Raw genomic sequence first — 17,701 nt, forward strand, 5'->3', positions numbered from 1 at the left:
GGCCTGGGACTGCCCATCTATCAAGCAGAGAGAGGGAGAGGGACACAAGGCCAGTCTATTTCACCACGTTGCTGTGAGGAGGTAAAGGTGGCAGAGAAAGTTCATCAAACAGCCTTAAGCCGGTCATTGGGCCACAAAATGGAAAAGTCCAGGAGCGGTGTTAGCTTCAGGCAAAGCTGGATCCAGGACTCGGATGATGTCCCCAGGACTCGGCTTCTCTCCATCCTTCGACTCTGCCTTCCACTGGGAGGGGCCATTCTCAGGCTCCATTGAGTGGCCTGTAACAGCTGCAGATTCTTCCTTCCACAGGCACAAGATGGTTACAGAATCTCTGGCCCAGGGTTTCTCAACCACAGCACTATTTTGGGCAAGGATTCTTTGTTATCAGGGTTGTTCCTTGCACGGTGGGATATGTGGCAGCATCCTTGGCCCCCACCCCCTAGAGGCCAGTAGCCCCTTCCCCCAAGTCATGGCAACCAGAAATGTCTCCGCTTATTGCCAAATCTACCCTGGGGAGCAAAACGACCCCTTCTTCCCCTTTCCCAATCTGCTCTTGTAGTCTCCCACCCGCTCAACCTCAAACCCAACACAGAGGTGGGTGGGAGTCTTCCGGCGGGGCTCCCCGAGAAGCCCTGAGACTCTCTGATTGGACCGGCTTCAGGTCACATGCCCATGCCTGAACCAATTGCTGTGCTGGGGAAGGGGATGCAGTGTGTTGATTGGCCAGGCCTGGAGCTCAAGTCCTGCCCCTGACATTGGGGTGCGAGGCTCCACCCAGGCCGTGGGTCTGAAGAGTAGGGGAGGGGCGGCCTGGACACCAACGTGCAGGCTTCAGGGAGAGGGGATGGAGAGGCTGAGCAGGTGGCGGTGACGTGCCACCACAGCCTGCTCTCCCCTCTGGGGCTTCGTTCCTTATTTATATGTTGTTGGGCAGCAAGGCAGTCGGTAAACTTTGCTGGGCAGGGAGATGTGGTTGTGAACTTCTCGTGGCTTTTATGACTCATGCAGGAGGATTCCTCTGAGAAGCCAAGTTCAGTGGTTAGGGCTGGGGGTTTACACCCTGGTGCTTCCCGTGTAGTGACTCCATGGTTTGGATCCTTGCCGCTCAGAGAGCGGTCTGGACCATGAGCAGCAGCAGCACAGTTTAGGAACTGGTTAGAAATGCAGATCCTCCCCCCCCCCGACCTGCCTATTCAGCATGTTTGTTTTTTTTTTTCATTTTTATTTTAATGTTTATTTTTGAGAGACAGAACGTGAGCAGAGCAGAGAGAGGGGGGGAGACACAGAATTCCAAACAGGGTCCAGGCTCAGAGCAAGTCTGTGCAGAGCCGGATGCGGGCTCGAACTCACAGCCGGGAGATCATGACGTGAGCCGAAGTCAGATGCTCAACCTACTGAGCCACCCAGGCGTCCCTATTTATTATTTATTTTTGAGAGAGAGAGAGAGAGAGAGTGAGAGCGAGAGCAGGGGAGGGGCAGAGAGAGAGGGAGACACAGAATCTGAAACAGGCTCCAGGCTCAGAGCTGTCAGCACAGAGCCTGACGCGGGGCTCGAACCCACAAACCCATGACATCATGACCTGAGCCGAAGTCGGTCGCTTAACCGACTGAGCCACCCAGGTGCCCCTCATCTGCAGTTTATTTAACAAGAGAGCCCAGGGGGTTCTTCTGCATGTTGACATTTGGGAAGAACCAGGTGAGGGTAAATTTCATGGCTGTTCCTTCTCCGTTTCTTTGCCTAGCAAATAGAAACGAGAACAATGCCATCTGTCTCTTCGCGTTGTTGTTAGAATAAAAAACACCGGGAATAGTAAATGTGCACCAAAATGTTCACCCTTAAATCCTCGGACCTGCGGGCCTCCGGCATTAGGATCGCACAGAATTCTTCAAATGCTTCCGTCAAAGGATCCTAGTAGATTGAGGCTGGAAGACTTCTCTGTAAAGGACCAGATAGTAAATATTTGAGGCTTGCGGGCCATATGGTCTCTGCTGCAACAGTCAGCCATTCTGTTGCAGCACAAAAGCAGCCATATGGCATAGCTGTGTTCCAATAAAACTTTATTTACAAAACAGAATTTGGCTTGTGGGCTCGCGTTTGTACTAGAGCAATGATTTGGGGTTTAGCGCTCAGCAGTCACCACACAGCAAAATGTCTCAGAAGTCTCATTTCTCACCCGGAAAGCCTCATCTGAATTCTGCGGCTGACTTCATAGCCAGGGCTGGGTTTATTTTAATTTAATTTGTTTTCTTCCCACCCAGGCTTCAAAGAAAATTGATGCTTCGGGGAGAGGCTTTGTGTTTATTCTCTGCCTTACGCCTTCACCCTGGTCTGCCACCCAGTTAACCCCTGCAGACACGTGCCCCAGCCTGGTAAGGGTGAGCTTCGGGGAATTGGCCCCAAAGGCCTTCTGGGAATGAGGCCCGGTCTCCTAAGGTACAAAAGAGAGAGGGAAGATTTGCTAATAGGGCCCAGATGTGAGATCAGTGGCACTAATGACACCTATCACAAGCCTCTGTTATTTCACTGGCTTCCAACAGGGAAGGGGGGGGCGGAGGCCCATTTTACAGGTGGAGAAACTGAGACTCTGAGCGATTAAGGGACCCTGCTTGTCAGTGGTGGAATTCAGACCCCTGGCCCCATGAGCGCCCTCCCTTCTGCCCTGTCGTAGTTCATGCTGTTCATTTGTGTCTGAGGTCCTGTGGATGTGCTGGATTGCCAACATGGGGCTGATTCCTCCCCCTCCCCTGTGTTCACACCTTTTGCCATATCACTTTGCAGTGTCCTTCCGGGAGGAGGGGGAGAGACAGGTGGAGCCCAGCTCCCCCGGCCAGACCCAGACTAGACCAGCTTACCCATCCCAGACCCCTGGAGGGGAGCGATTCCAGCCAAAGTCATCAGGGCCACCTAACTGACCCCCGACTGACCTCAGATACGTGAACCAGAAACGCTGGTCATTGGATGCCTCGGAGGGTTTGTGGCTGGTGGTTATAAGGCATCATTACTTACGGCTAACTGATGCGGTGCGTGCAAGGCGCCTGTGAACACCTGTGAGCCATAATTCGTTCCGTTTTCGGTCTATCCGGACTCACCGCCAGCTTCCTTGAGGCTGGTCAGCACACCCATGCTTCACCTGTCCTTGTCAGGGCCACTACGAGGACCCCAAGGTGGGATCCTGAAGATCTGGGGCTTAGTGGCAGAATAACATAGTTGTTAGTCCCACAGGCCCTGAGGTCACACTGCCTGGGTTTAAGTCGTGGCGCCCGGTACTAGCTGTGTGGTCTTGGGAGAGTTTTTAAACCTCTCTGAGCCCTAGCGTCCTCATCTGTAAAGGGGGGATACTAATCAGGTTGCCACGATTATTAAGAGATTGTGTTGGGTCGGTGCCTGGCACACGGACTACCCAGCGCTCAGTACCCAGCGACTGCATTAGACTCACAACAGCACTCAGGGCTCGTTGGCATGTGGGGCTCTCAGCCCCTAGGCCAGGGTTTCCTCTGCCCGGGGAAGAAGGTGGAGGTGGGAGGGTCAGTGCCTCGCTGCCCCCTTTCCCTCGCCTCCAACCGTAGTTTTGTGACCCCTCGACAAAGCACACAAACCCTCGCGTCACCCAAGGGAGTCCTTCGTGCCCCCTCCCTTTCCTCTCCCCTGTGCTCCCACAGCGTACTCTAGATCTTGCCAGAAGGGAAGAGGGATGGCGTGGTGATTTCCTCCTGCTGCTTTAACAAATTATCACAAATGCAGTGGCGTAAAAACACATAGAGTTACTATCTTACGGCTCGGAGGTCAGAGGTCCACAGTCAGCCTCAAGTGGGGCTGCAGCAACACTGGGTCCATCTGGAGGCTCCAGGGGAGAACCCCTTCCCTAGCCTTTTCCAACTTCTCTGGGCCGCCTGCCTTCCTCGGCTTGTGACCCCTTCCTCCACCTGCAAAGCCGGCAGCGTAGCATCCTCAACTCGCCATCGGACCCTGACTCCCTGCCCCCGCCCTTATATCTCCTCTGCCCCGACCCTCCTGACTCCCGCTAGAGCCCTTAGGATGACATTGGGCTCAGCTGGGTGACGCAGGACGCGCTCCCATTCCCAAGATCCTCAAATTAATCGCAGCTGCAAAATCTCTTTTGCGACACAAAGCAGCCCGACCGCAGGTTCTGGGGATCAGGCCGGACGTCTTTGAGACTGGCCTCGGAGGGGACAGTGACTCTGGGCCCCGAATCTGACAATTTTACTCTCTTACCGAACCAACAGAACTGTGGATTATATTTTTATCATTTATTAGCTAATAACAAGTCATTTTGATAATTCACTCACATCCCCAGAAGTTTATAAAGATTTGAGACTGGGGGTGGGGGGCGGCTAGTCCACACGACACGTATGCCTCTTAAGTAAGTACCGAATTATTCCTGAATTACTGAGCCCCTCTCTCCATCACCGCCTACGTGTTAATTTTGGACTGGTCCGTTGCAGTAGCCTCTCAGCTGGCCTCCTTGCCTCCCCTCTTGCCTGCTGCTGTCAGATGAACGCTCTGATGTGTGCATCTGAACACGGCGGTCCCCTCTCTATCTATAACCTTTCTGTGGCTCTCCATTGCCCTCAGAATAAAGTTCCAACAACCTTCCACCACAACCACAAGGCTGTCCGTGAAAGGCCTTTGCTCACTTTCCAGCCCATCTCTTGCCACTCCCTGCTTGGGTGACCAATCATCCCAATTTGCCTGGGACTGTCCCCATGTTAGCTCTGAAAGTCCCACATCCTGGAAAACGACTCCGTCACTCCATCCCTGCCCTTCACTTTAGGCTTTAGCAACACCTGCTGCTGAGATATGTCTTCCAAGCAGCTATCGCGACGCTGCTCATCCCGTTCTCTTAGTAGGAAAGCAACCCCTTATATTATCCCCGATGGTACCAGTGAGGGGTGTGCTGAACTTCAAGTAACTGATGACCTGGTTACGGTGGTTAAAACACATGCAGGTTTATTTTTTTCACATAAAAATACATTCAGAGCATGGTTGCTGGCTTTGGATCTTGATGATATTGGAGCTCATAGCTGCAATTCTCTTGGCCACAAGATGGCTGCCTCAGCTCCAGGCATCACATCCGTATTCATATTCTGGCAGGGCAGTAGAGTGTGGTGGCCAAGAGCATGGGTTCTGGAGCCCGATTACCAACATCTGGATCCTAGCCCATCACCTCCTGGTTAAGTCACCTTGGGAAGTCACCAGCCCTCTCTAGCCTCAATTTTCTCATCTCTAAAATACCTCATAGGGTTGTTTTGGAGATTAAGTGAGGTAATACATGTAAAACCTGTAGGAGAGCTAGTGCCTGGCACATAGGAAGTGCTCAATGTGTGTTAGCTTTTATTATTATAACTGCAAGGGACCTGAGGACATTTAGCATTTATAACCTCCAATATACATAACGATGGACATAAAAGGAGTTGTCTGGGAATGAAGTTTGGGTCAAGTCACCGGCAGCATCTTCTGTATTTGGGTACCTTCTATTCAGATTTTAAGACTCAGGGGCGCCTGAGTGGCTCAGTTGGTTAAGTGTCCGACTCTTGGTTTTCGGCTCAGGTCATGATCTCGCAGTTCATGGGTTCAAGCCCCACATTGGGCTCTGTGCTGACAGCTCGGAGCCTGGAGCCTGCTTTCGATTCTGTGTCTCTCTCTCTCTCTCTCTCTGCCCCTCCCCTTCTCACACTCTGTCTCTCTCAAAAAAATAAATAAACATTAAAAAAAAAAAAAAGACTCAGCTTGGGCGTCACCACCTCCAGGAAGCTACCCTGGACTCCTCCTGCCAACTGACACTGGGTTAAGTGTCCCCTTTCTATGCTCCTGGTCTGTATTCCAACCTTCATACTTGCACCCAGTAAGTATGATCAAGAAGTCTGTCTCTCGGTCTGTCTTCTGCAGAGCAGAGATCTTATCTGAACCATCCCTGGATTCCCAGGACTGAGCTGATGCCAGGCTGCTTGAGGGCCTCTTTGTTGAGTCGATAAAGTCTTTCCTGAGAATCGCCTTGGCCTAGTAAGGTATGGGGGGTCTGTCTGGTCCCTACGTCCAGGAGCCAGACTCTGATGGGGAAACCTGGCAGCTCATGGGCCAGCCAGGGACAGCTGTGGCTGAGGTCTCTCCCAGCAGGAGTCCAGAGGCCGGGGTGGGGGCGCTCCCTCCAAGCACGAGTGCGTGGTCAGGGGCCCGGGGCCCAGGTTCCCACTTGGACACTAGATCTCTCTCTTTTTTGGCCCCACTTGCCCTCTAGTTGGCCTCAGGGGGGCTCCCTTCCCCGAGCCTCTGTGTCTCATGCATTACTGGCCCTCCGTGCCTGTGACCTCGCCCTGCTCTTTCTTCTCTCCGGGCCTCTGTTTCCCTGCCAGTCTGATACAGCAAAAGCTTTTCCAGCTCGGACCTGCTGTGACTGTGCGCGGAGGCCACTGTTTCCCTCGAACCTGCGCCCCCTGAAGGAGGCGCTGGGACCCTCTTCCTTCTCACGGTGCCCAGCACAGGGCTGGCGTAGGTCAGCGCTCTTTGGACATTTCTCGACCAAGAAAGCCCGAGCTGACAGCAGCCCTGGGGTCTGATCCAGGGTGGGCGATACTGGGGAGTCTCTTTCTCAGGGAGCCAGTGGTCATCCCTGAGTAACGGGCATTCTCCTGTGGCCATCCTCTCCGGACCGGGGAGCTGTTCTTGGGGAGAGCCCATCCTCTCCAGGCCGGGGGGCTGTTCTTGGGGGGACCCCATCCTCTCCGGGCCGGGGAGCTGTTCTTGGGGGGACCCCATCCTCTCTGGGCCGGGGAGCTGTTCTTGGGGGGACCCCATCCTCTCCGGGCCGGGGAGCTGTTCTTGGGGGGACCCCATCCTCTCCGGGCCGGGGAGCTGTTCTTGGGGAGACCCCATCCTCTCCGGGCCGGGGAGCTGTTCTTGGGGAGACCCCATCCTCTCCGGGCTGGGAGCTGTTCTTGGGGAGACCCCATCCTCTCTGGGCCGGGGAGCTGTTCTTGGGGAGACCCCATCCTCTCTGGGCCGGGGGGCTGTTCTTGGGGGGACCCCATCCTCTCCGGGCCGGGGAGCTGTTCTTGGGGGGACCCCATCCTCTCCGGGCCGGGGAGCTGTTCTTGGGGGGACCTCATCCTCTCCGGGCCGGGGAGCTGTTCTTGGGGGGACCCCATCCTCTCCGGGCCGGGGAGCTGTTCTTGGGGGGACCCCATCCTCTCCGGGCCGGGGAGCTGTTCTTGGGGAGACCCCATCCTCTCTGGGCCGGGGAGCTGTTCTTGGGGAGACCCCATCCTCTCCGGGCCGGGGGGCTGTTCTTGGGGGGACCCCATCCTCTCCGGGCCGGGGGGCTGTTCTTGGGGAGACCCCCTCCTCTCCGGGCCGGGGAGCTGTTCTTGGGGGGAACCCCTCCTCTCCGGGCCGGGGAGCTGTTCTTGGGGGGACCCCCTCCTCTCCGGGCCGGGGAGCTGTTCTTGGGGAGACCCCATCCTCTCCGGGCCGGGGAGCTGTTCTTGGGGAGACCCCATCCTCTCCGGGCTGGGAGCTGTTCTTGGGGAGACCCCATCCTCTCTGGGCCGGGGAGCTGTTCTTGGGGAGACCCCATCCTCTCTGGGCCGGGGGGCTGTTCTTGGGGGGACCCCATCCTCTCCGGGCCGGGGAGCTGTTCTTGGGGGGACCCCATCCTCTCCGGGCCGGGGAGCTGTTCTTGGGGGGACCTCATCCTCTCCGGGCCGGGGAGCTGTTCTTGGGGGGACCCCATCCTCTCCGGGCCGGGGAGCTGTTCTTGGGGGGACCCCATCCTCTCCGGGCCGGGGAGCTGTTCTTGGGGAGACCCCATCCTCTCTGGGCCGGGGAGCTGTTCTTGGGGAGACCCCATCCTCTCCGGGCCGGGGGGCTGTTCTTGGGGGGACCCCATCCTCTCCGGGCCGGGGGGCTGTTCTTGGGGAGACCCCCTCCTCTCCGGGCCGGGGAGCTGTTCTTGGGGGGAACCCCTCCTCTCCGGGCCGGGGAGCTGTTCTTGGGGGGACCCCCTCCTCTCTGGGCCGGGGAGCTGTTCTTGGGGAGACCCCATCCTCTCCGGGCCGGGGAGCTGTTCTTGGGGGGACCCCATCCTCTCTCGGCTGGGGAGCTGTTCTTGGGGAGACCCCATCCTCTCTCGGCTGGGGAGCTGTTCTTGGGGAGACCCCATCCTCTCCGGGCTGGGGTGATGTCTGAGGACCCACCAGGCTCCTCTGTGGAGGCAGGATCAGGAAGGGGGTGATTTGATCAGGCCACTGTGGTCCACAGCCTGTGAGATGTTGGGGGGTAAGTGTCTGGTGTGGCCTTAACTCTCATCCTTTGAGGCTACCATGTGGCTTTCTGGGGTTCCCTCTCCACCGGCACCCCAGCAGCATCCTCCACAGCTGAACCAGGTGGGCCGAGGGGGTCTCTCCCTGCATCCCTGGTGTGGAAAGGGGCAGCCCCTACAGAGCCCGGGGGCCCGCAGGGGAGGCACACATGACAAATGCAGGCAGCCTGAGGGGGAAGGATGTTTATTGGGGTTGTAGTCTCCCAAGGATGAATCACAGCTGCATTTTCTGGAAGAAGAGAGAACAACAGGGGATGGGACTTGGGTGGAGGTTGTGTGTGCCCCCTTCTGGGGCAGCACGAGGCTCTGCCGGGTGCCCGAGAGGAGGAAGGGGGCGTGGCAGGCATCCCCAGGGCCTTGACAAGCCCGTCTCACCTCTGCCCAAGGGGTCTGAGCCCCCTCGGGACTTTAGACCACTGTGCAAATGGGGGCTCAGAACACGTCCTGTCCCTCGGCATGAGGCTCCGAAGTCCGTTGTGACCCTCTGTTCCCCCATCCTCGGGTACATGTGGCCACCCCTGCTGACCCCTCTCCCCTGCTGGGCCCCGCTCTCATGGGGTCCCATTTCACTTTGGTGGCGCAGGCGGGGCTGGGGGGGACTGGTGTTGTGCCTGGGGTCGATCCACAAGGTGGATCTTGGGGTGGATAAAGGGATGAAGTTAGTGACTGTTTCCTTCACTGCACCTGACTCAGCATCCGGACAGGAAGCCCGTGGCACTTCCCGAGTGGGCGAGTGAGTGAATGAGTGAAGGCGCGAAGGAGCGAGTGAAGGAATGGGTGGGGGGGTGGGTGAGGGGCTGGTGGGGGCGGGAAGAAGGGCCCGGAGGCGGGCACCCACCTCATTGATCCAGTCGATGTAGGCGGACACGCGGGTGAAGACCGTGGGCTTCTTACGGGTGTTGCAGCCCAGCCCGGAGCCAAAGCTCACGATGCCTCGCACCTCCCAGGAACCGTTCTCAGCCTGGCAGTTCAGCGGGCCGCCCGAGTCTCCCTGTGGCCGACGGGGCAGAGGTCAGCCCCCGGGCCTCCCCCAGAGGCTTGGGAAGCAGGGGCGGGTCACGGGGGTGGGGGGATAGGGGGTTGAGACCCCCTCTTTTGGCCTCGGCCTGTCCACGGTGAGGGAGGCGGCGGGGATGCGGTTTGGGAGTCCCAGGCTAGCTCTTAGGTTGCTGTGTGATCTTGGGATAAGGATAACCCTCTCTGTGCCTTGGCTTCCCTAGCTGTTCAGGTCGTGTCTAAGGCTCTGCGAGCTGCACAGAGAGGTGAGGATGCCAGGAGCCACACTGGAGACCTGGGGAAGCGAGGAAGGGTGGGAGTGGCGGGAGGGGTCGTGTGTTTGAAAACAGGACCGTTTCTGATGGTTTTAGACGTTTCTGGGTCAGGTTGCCTAAGCCCCCTGCCTCTGACTTCGATGAGGTCTCTTCTACACTTGTTAGACTTGGTCCTCACATCAACCCTGTGCTCACGGTGCCTCCATTTTATAGCTGGGAAAACTGGGGCTCAAAGAGGGGAAGCAGCCCGCCCAAGACTGCATGGCTACCAAGTGGCGGGATTAGGGCTCGAACTGGCTCCACACCCCTGCCCGCACGATAGCACGGAGGGGTGGGGCTGACAGGTTTCTCCTGAGCCTCCCGGGCCCAACCAGGGAGGGGGTTTGCTCATGCGGGTCCCCCCGCCGCCGCACCTCCTTTGCCCTCCTCACTGCCCCCTTCCACTTGGCCACGTGGGGCAGGGACACGGTGCGGGGTGTGGACACTCACGTTGCAGGCCGAGATGACACCGTCCCCGCCCGCACACACCATGGTGTCCTTCACCATGCTTCCCCACCAGTCCTTCTGGGTGCATGTGGTGTGGTCCACCACGGGCTGCAGGCCCTGCTGGAGCTCGTCGGCAATGGGGCCGTTGGCTGGGGGGGGGGTGGGGAGAGGGGGACAGATGTTGGCCCCGCGTCAGCCCGGACGGCGCCAGGCCTTCGGGGAACAGAGGGCTGGACGGGGCCGGGGCGGGACCCAGGTGAGCTCTGGCTACCCTCGGGGGCAGCCACACACACACACACACACATGGGCCCTTAACCGACAGAAATGACTCCAAGCCTGCGGTCCCAAAGTCTGAGTCGGAGACCCTTCTGAGGGTGGGGAAGGGAGCCCGCGGGACGCAGAGCTCATCTGTAGGAAGCCCTCCAGAGATAACCACTGAGTTGACTTATCTTTAACTTGGATTCTGGGGTTTCCCCAGGGTCCATCATTCCCTTGTCGCGTCCGCCTTTGGTGTCCTACCATCCGAGGTCTTTCTTCCCCCCGGATCTTCCCAGGACAGACCTGCGTGTTTCTGTCAGTCTTCCGTGCATTCACTTATTTGCATGCAGCCTTCTAACTTAGGCATATCGTTTTCCAGAAGCTCCAATCCCCTGCCCCCAGCGGCTTGCCTGGTTTATTTCGTAGTCAATTAGACCAGGCGCCGCTCTGAGTACGTGACAAGTTCCAATCTTACAACACCCCTTAGGTGCCCTTGCGAGAGGGTCTGACACGTGGTAGGTGCTTAACAGATACGAGCTGTTACTATCACGAAGGTAAAACAGATGTGAAGATGTGGAGACAGAAAGGAAAAGGGTCGGGCCAAGGCGGGCGGTGCGCTTATCGTGGGAGCCGCTTCCTCCAGGAAGGCTCTCATGATTTGCCGGGGGCTGTACTCACTCCAGAGGCGGCCCCAGCCTGTGACGTAGCAGGGGTAGTCTTGAGGTAGCAAAGAGCCCTTCTCCGGCAGGCATGCCACCTGGATGGTGTCGCTCAGCTGCACGGGCTCCGCCAGCTTGATGAGGGCAATGTCGTTGCTGGAATCCAAAGAGGAGGCGGTGAGTTGCTGGAATCCAAAGAGGAGGACGCTGGCTCCACGAGCTAAGGCTACGCAGCCCAGGCTGTCAGCCGGGAGCCAAGCCTAGGGTGACCAGGAGTCCTCCTTGAGGACAGCGAGTTTCCTAGTGGCAGACAGAGACGACACCCGCCTTCCAACACCGCGGCGCGCCCCTTGAGAGGAAACTTCCGTCTCATGTGCCTTCCTGTCATGTGAGGCTCTATGGAGGGGAGACTAGAGCAGGAACTTTCCGAGCCGCTGTAGGCTACGTACCAACCAGACATGACCTTAAAGCCAATTGGAAATGATCGAAGAGGGGCCCCTGCAGATGCGAGTTTTAATATTTTCATGTGAACCGAATGGAAGCTGGGGAGCCTAGGCAGAGCTGGTTTGATTCCCTGTTCTGCCACATACTGGGCTGTGTGACCTGGGACGTGTTCCCTAACCTCTCTGAGTCTCGGTTCCTTGTCTAGGGCTGTTGTGACAATTAAATAAGATTATTGCAAGATGGGCATGCAGGAGGCACTCAGTAACGGCGAGTCCTGGCTTGGCCTCTGGCTGAGAGACTTCAGGCAAGACACCGTGGGGGCCTCGGGGGGTCTTTATTCCACGTGGAGCTTCTGGGAACCCTTGGCCAATGATGGAGACGGAAGAGGCGTCCGTCTCCATTTAGCATTTCTCCGTTTTGCATAAAGGGGTCATCTGCTGGCTGGTCAGGGTGAGGACGGGGTCCAGGGACAGGGTGGGGGCAGGTTCTGTCATATCGGGGACCTCCCCCCACTCTGCGCTTCCCCCAGGGGCCGTGAAACGGCGGGCACTCACCGCACCAGGAAGGAGTTCCACTTCTCGTGGACAAAGATGGTGTCCACATTTGCGAACAGGGAGCCTTCCTCATTGTCCACCACCAGGTTGTTCTTGCCCAGGGCCACGCGGTAGGTCTTGGTGTTGCTGAGCAGAGGAAGGGGACTGGGTCAGGGTGGCTTCCTGCCCTTGCTGGCCAGAGGGGTAGGGAGGGAACTCGGAGCTTTGGCGGCCCAGGCCTGTGGCCACCGTGGGCATCGTTTTGGGGAAGCGAGTCTCCATCGGCACGGACCCTCCCAGGGGCTCAGGGTAGGGACCCTGCTCTCGGAGTCGAGTCTACCCTGATTCCCAGGGGGGGGCGGCCCTGGGCCTCGGTTCCCTCATCTGTACGGCAGAGACAGCGTTGGCATCGCCTGCCCAGGTGGCTGTGACGCGAGCCGGTCCCAGCCGCCACCGCCTCTCGCCCGGATGATCTTGCGTTCGTTCCTGCCTCCCCCGTCTCCTGCTCTCCTCGCACACCCCTGCTCGCACGCTATTTCTCACTCCTACCAAGTAGCCTCCCTCCTCCTGGTCTTTGCACTGGCTGTTCCCTCTGCCCGGAACACCCTTCCCTTACTTCCCTCGGGTCCTCCCCTGGCCACCCCGTTTAAAATGGGACCCCTTCCGCTTTCCAGCCTGCCTTATTTTTCCTCGTTGCCACTCGATACGTCAGATGGCCACTTGTTGAATGGCCCGTTGCTCTTATGCTAGAATGTAAGCTCCCTGCGAGCACGGAGTGTCCTCACCGCCGCGTGCCCTGGCACGCTGTGGGCGCACAATAAATGCTTGCTGCATGAAGAGGTGAACGGCGAAGTTACTGGGTAGAAGCGGCTTCGGGAGCCCAGTGCCTGGGGTGTGTAGTAGGTGCTCAATAAAAGCAGTCATCAGGCTGGCACCCCCGGGCGGGGGCGGGGTCCCTGGGCGTCACCCCGCTCACCTGATGCAGTGGGCGGCTGTGAGGACGAAGCTGTTGGCAATCAAGGTGCCGCCACACGTGTGTCTCCACGTGCCATTCTTGAGGTACTGGAGAGAGATCTGGAGCGGGGGGCCACATGTCAGGCCCGGGACCCTCACCCCGCCACCCTCTCCAGCCCACCTCCCACCCCTGCAGCGGCATGCTTACCTGCCAGGGCCAGCTGTGGGGCCTGGCACTGTCTCCTCCTACCACTCGGGCCGATAGGTTGGGCAGGAAGCTGGGGACCCCGCAGCTGGAGGCTGGGGGATTCGGGAGGGGAAGCGCACGGGTGAGAGGGGCCGGCATCCCCAGCAGGGAAGGGGCAGGTGGCAAGGGCACAGGCTTTGGGGCTGGGCAGACGCGGGCTCAGGTTTTACTGCCCGGGGAGGCCGTCTAGCTCTCTGGGCCTCAGCTTCCCTGTCTGTGAAATGGGAAGAGTGGCGCCAGCTTGGTGAGTTTGAACTGAGGACGAAATCAGACAACGCGTAGAAAGAGTTTAGCAAAAGGCCTGGCGCGGAGTGAATGTTTGAGGCGTTGAAGGAACTAAAAAGGCAGCTGCGTGTGTGTCCCCAGATAAAGCTGCGTCTTTCATTCTCTCCCTGCTGTCCCTTTTTAGACCGCGGCAAAATGGGGGTGTGTGAGCACCGAATGCAGGGTTCCAGACCGTCAGAGCTGGGGAGCTGTGTGGAGCGGTCAGGAGCATGTGCTCTGCAGCGAGATGGACCGGGACCCAAATTCTGGCTCTACCGTTAACCAGTCATGTGATCTCAGGCAAGATCCTGAGCCTCGCTGAGCCTCAGTTCCTCGTCTGTAAAATGGACGTGTTGATAGGCCCTGCCGTTCAAGGTTGCTGCGCCAATCAAATCAGCTCCTGCCTGTCAAGGGCTTAGCACGGTGCCTGGCATATGGTAAACATGTAACAAACAGGAAGCTGCTATTACTACTTAGGACTGTCGTTGTCGTTAGCCGGAAGGACTCTCAATCAAGTGCTCTCATCTGTCAAAGGAGCCAGTGAGATCTAGAGAGGTGAAGTGGCTTGTTGTTGTCCCGCCCAGAGTAAGTGACATTCAAGCCAAGTCCCTTGATTCCTGTCTGGGAGAAGGTCACCAAAATGGGTGAACGAAGCATCGCTCCCCAAGGAAGAGATGCCAACGCTGAGAAAGCCAGGCCCTTAGGGTCCCTGGAGAGAGCCCAGGATGAGGCGGTGACTGTCCCCCGGCCACATCATCAGCCTATTTTGCAGATATGGAAACAAGAGCTGCCCAGCAGGCGAGTGGCTTGCTTGACACACAGCTGGTCGCCCCAAATCCCCTTTCCTGGAACTGGGGAGAGCCCCCCGCCGCTCTCCTTGTCCCCGGGGAGGCCAGCCTGAGCACAGAGCCTGCCGGCCACAGCGAGTCCCCGCCCCACGGCTTACCACAGGCCAGGAGCGCGGCAAGCATGGTGAAGCCCAACATGTTGCGAGTGGGACTGGCTCAGGACCGAGTGGCCGTCGAGGTGGGCAGGGACACACTTATAGGCAGGTGTGGGGGTGGGACCACCCGCTCAAGGCCGAGCCGCCCCTCGGAGAGAAACCTGTTCCGACAAGGCCCTTTCCCTGACCTTGGGCGGTTACTGTTTAATTTGGGCAGGAAATGGGGCTGGCTCAGAGGCATGGGTTTCCCAGATCTCCCGAGACAGAGCACCTTCTGAGGCCCGCAGGTTTGGGGGGGACCCCCCGCCACTCTGCCTGGAGCGTGCTCTCCTCCTCTGTCCCTAACTCACACTGTTTAATTAGCATTGATCGGGCACCCATCATTTATTGGGCCTCGTGCCCGGTGCTTCCCGCATTCACTCAATTGTTCCGACGTGAAGTAGGCGCTTTTATCCCCGCAGCGAGGGGGAGCAAGCTGAGACTCAGGGGGTCAGCGACTGCCCAGGGTCACACAGCTGGGTGACAACAGAACCCAGATTTTGAAGCCGGGACTTCTAACGCCAGCCCGGGGATCATCCTGCCGCGGTCCGCCGTTTCCTTCTCTCTCTTCCCCTCTCTTCTTTCTCCTTCATTCAACTCATATTGTCTGGTCTTGGGGTACCCCCTGCCTTCCTGCTGTGGATGGAGGTGGAGGTCCGGCAGCCCCTGGGAGGTGCCCGGTTGGCCGAATTCCTCCCCAGAGCCACAGTTATCTCCCTGCAAAGTCCCGGTCTCCCCGTCTCTAAAAGGGGCGGAGAGGACTAAATGCATCCCAGGTGACTGACTGTTGGTCCCAAGGCGCCCTAACTTGAGCGTCAAGGTCGAGCGGCAGATGTGGGCTGGTGGCACTTGGTGTGGGTCCAGAGCACTGCGTGTCCAGAGTTTCCATCCAGAGCCCCGGCAGTCTGGGCTTAGTGTTCGGTTTCACCCATTTGTGCCGAGGCCTGACTTGGGCCTGGCCAGTTCGATTCTCCTCTCCCTCCCCTTTCTGCCCTTTGGATGTTGTAACAGTGCTTATCTGAGGGGGCTATTTTATTCAGCTTAAGTTCTTTCTTAAAAGCGAGCATCCATGACTTTGGTAATAGAAAGATCAAGAAACGTTTGGTCGAAAGAGGCCGAAAGACAGGGAGCCGAAAGGTACGCGTAGGGGCCTTTCCTGCTGCGTTGGGGATCTCAGGCTGCGGGGAACTTTCTGTTGCGTTCTCGAGGCCGGTCCTGACAGCGGGGTCGGTGGCTGCTACACCTCGGACCCGGAGCAGACCCGAGCGCTGCAAAGGGTCAGCCTGGCCTTCAGACAGACCTTGTACGTGGAGAGGTGGCCTGAGCTTCGTGGCGGATCTTGGGGGCGGCGGGAGATCAGACTTCTGGTTTCTGGCTCCGTTAGTGACTTTCCGGATGGCCCTGGGTCTTGGGGAAGCTCTTTGGGCCTCAGTTTCTCTTGAGCAACGTGGGGAAATGATGAACTGGGACTTTGCTGGTGGACACTGGGGGACGCAACGACCTCAGTCACGTGCACACACCCACAGCTACCCGAGCTCGCGGGGACAGGCAGACAGACACACGCGCATACATGCGCCTCCCTATGTGTGCACGTGTCACAAGCGTAGCCCGTTCACTTATACACAGGTACACGCAGGGCTACGTGCCTCACCTTCAAACATGTACACAAACCTAGAAATGACCCCGAACACACACACGACAAGTCCTGAGGTACCAGATGAAGAGTCAAGAATTTTCTTCTTTTTTGGGATGTTTGCAGAGACACTGACCTTTTTTTTTTTTTTTAAATTTGTTTTAATGCGTATTTATCCTTGAGAGATAGAGACACCGCGAGCAGGAGAAGGGTGAAGAGAGAGGGAGACGCAGAATCGCGAGAAGGCTCCAGGCTCCGAGCCGTCTGCACAGAGCCCGACGCGGGGCTCGAACCCACGAACCGTGTGGCCACCGTGCGGATGGACCAGTCAGCCCTGGCCGGGACCCTTCCTTGCGTCAGGTTAGGCGTAACTGAGTGGCTGCGTCTTTGGGGACCGTTCTGTGGCCCGTCACGGGAGCCTTCTCTGGGCCCCAGGAGGTGCCTCTGGCTGTGTCCCGGAGCAGCTAATTCTGGAGCAGAGAACTGCGTTCTCACTGGGGGCAAAGGGGCAGAGGTGGGACTGCCAGCCCCTGCTGGCTTGGAGCCCTGGTCAGAGGACGCCATTACCCCAGTGGTCCAAACTGTCTAAGTTACGGCGGTGACATGTGGTTGGCTGACCTGATTTTCTGGCCTTGGGAACAAGAGGTAAAGAAGCTGCCATGGTGGGTGTGTGTGTGTGTGTGTGGGGGGGGGGGGTTGTTACACTCGATCTTAGCCAAAGTCCGAGAAGCAATGGGGAGGGGTTGTTAATATCTGCAGAGGGGGGCTCTGTGGAGTGAATTTCCTGGATTAACTTGATGAAACGCTTGACTGTTTTGTTTGTCCAGACTGTGAGGTGCTGACGGACTGTGTACATAGAGGCCATCCCTCCCTCCATCCCTCCCTCTCTCCATCCCTCCCTCTATCCCTCCCTCCATCCCTCCCTCTCTCCATCCCTCCCTCCATCCCTCCCTGTCTCCCTCCCTCCCTCCCTCCACCCATCCCTCCCTCCATCCCTCCCTGTCTCCCTCCCTCCCTCCCTCCCTCCACCCATCCCTCCCTCCATCCATTCATCCATCCCTCCACCCCTCCCTCCCTTCCTTCCTTCCTTCCTTCCGCCCGCATTTGCTTGGCCTTGTGCTTGGCCTGGGACTGCAGAGATAAGACCCCCTCACAACTGCCGGAGCTCCCTGCTGGGCATGGCAACAAGTGTTTCTCCGAGTGTTCGAGTGTTCGGGCCGAGGGCCGGCAGCCCTCTGAACGAGAAGAGGTTAGTTCTGGGAGCTGGGAGCCGGGTGGGGGTGCGGATCGCAGAAGGCTTCCTTCTCTACAGCCTCCAGGTCCAAGATGAACTTGAGGACTTGAGGGTGTGAGAATGTTGGAATCCTCATTCTCACCACCCTTGCAGTCTGTGACTCCCGGGGCCTGGAGTGGGGCCTCCCAGGGCCCAGGCACTCAGGGCCAGACTGTCCTGGAAAAATAATCAAGGGTGACTTGGCAGTGGCTGAGGGCGTCGAGGGGGTGGGGGGAACCTCAGGAGAAGCCGTGCCAAGGTTGGGAGCCAGGGGTGGTGAGAGCCTGAGAAATGGGGCAGGTGTCACTGACGGGGGCCCATATTTTCTAGTGGCCGGGACGGGACTCTCCGGTGGCAGCTG

General features: G+C 58.2%; 1 protein-coding gene across 1 annotated transcript; it reads right to left on the reverse strand.

Annotated features, from left to right (window-relative positions):
* Positions 1-8,508: 8,508 nt before the first annotated feature.
* LOC125172855 (chymotrypsin-C) lies at positions 8,509-14,438 on the reverse strand. The gene is made up of 8 exons (XM_047871448.1): positions 14,399-14,438; positions 13,150-13,241; positions 12,964-13,061; positions 12,009-12,134; positions 11,030-11,166; positions 10,097-10,242; positions 9,175-9,327; positions 8,509-8,565 (listed from the first exon to the last, which is right to left on the reverse strand). The coding sequence occupies exons 1-8, from the start codon at positions 14,436-14,438 to the stop codon at positions 8,551-8,553; spliced, it is 807 nt and encodes a 268-aa protein (XP_047727404.1). The 3' UTR covers positions 8,509-8,550.
* Positions 14,439-17,701: the final 3,263 nt, after the last annotated feature.

This window comes from Prionailurus viverrinus, chromosome C1 (genome assembly GCF_022837055.1).
Source record: "Prionailurus viverrinus isolate Anna chromosome C1, UM_Priviv_1.0, whole genome shotgun sequence".
NCBI classification, from domain to species: Eukaryota; Metazoa; Chordata; class Mammalia; order Carnivora; family Felidae; genus Prionailurus; species Prionailurus viverrinus.

Excerpts from the sequence above, each read along its gene's own strand:
- LOC125172855 (XM_047871448.1), bottom strand. The coding sequence starts at position 14,438 with ATGTTGGGCTTCACCATGCTTGCCGCGCTCCTGGCCTGTG. Across the intron at positions 10,243-11,029 it reads AGGCTGGGGCCGCCTCTGGA|CCAACGGCCCCATTGCCGAC; the intron begins GTGAGTACAGCC and ends CCCCCCCCCCAG. Across the intron at positions 9,328-10,096 it reads GTGTCATCTCGGCCTGCAAC|GGAGACTCGGGCGGCCCGCT; the intron begins GTGAGTGTCCAC and ends CGTCGGCCACAG.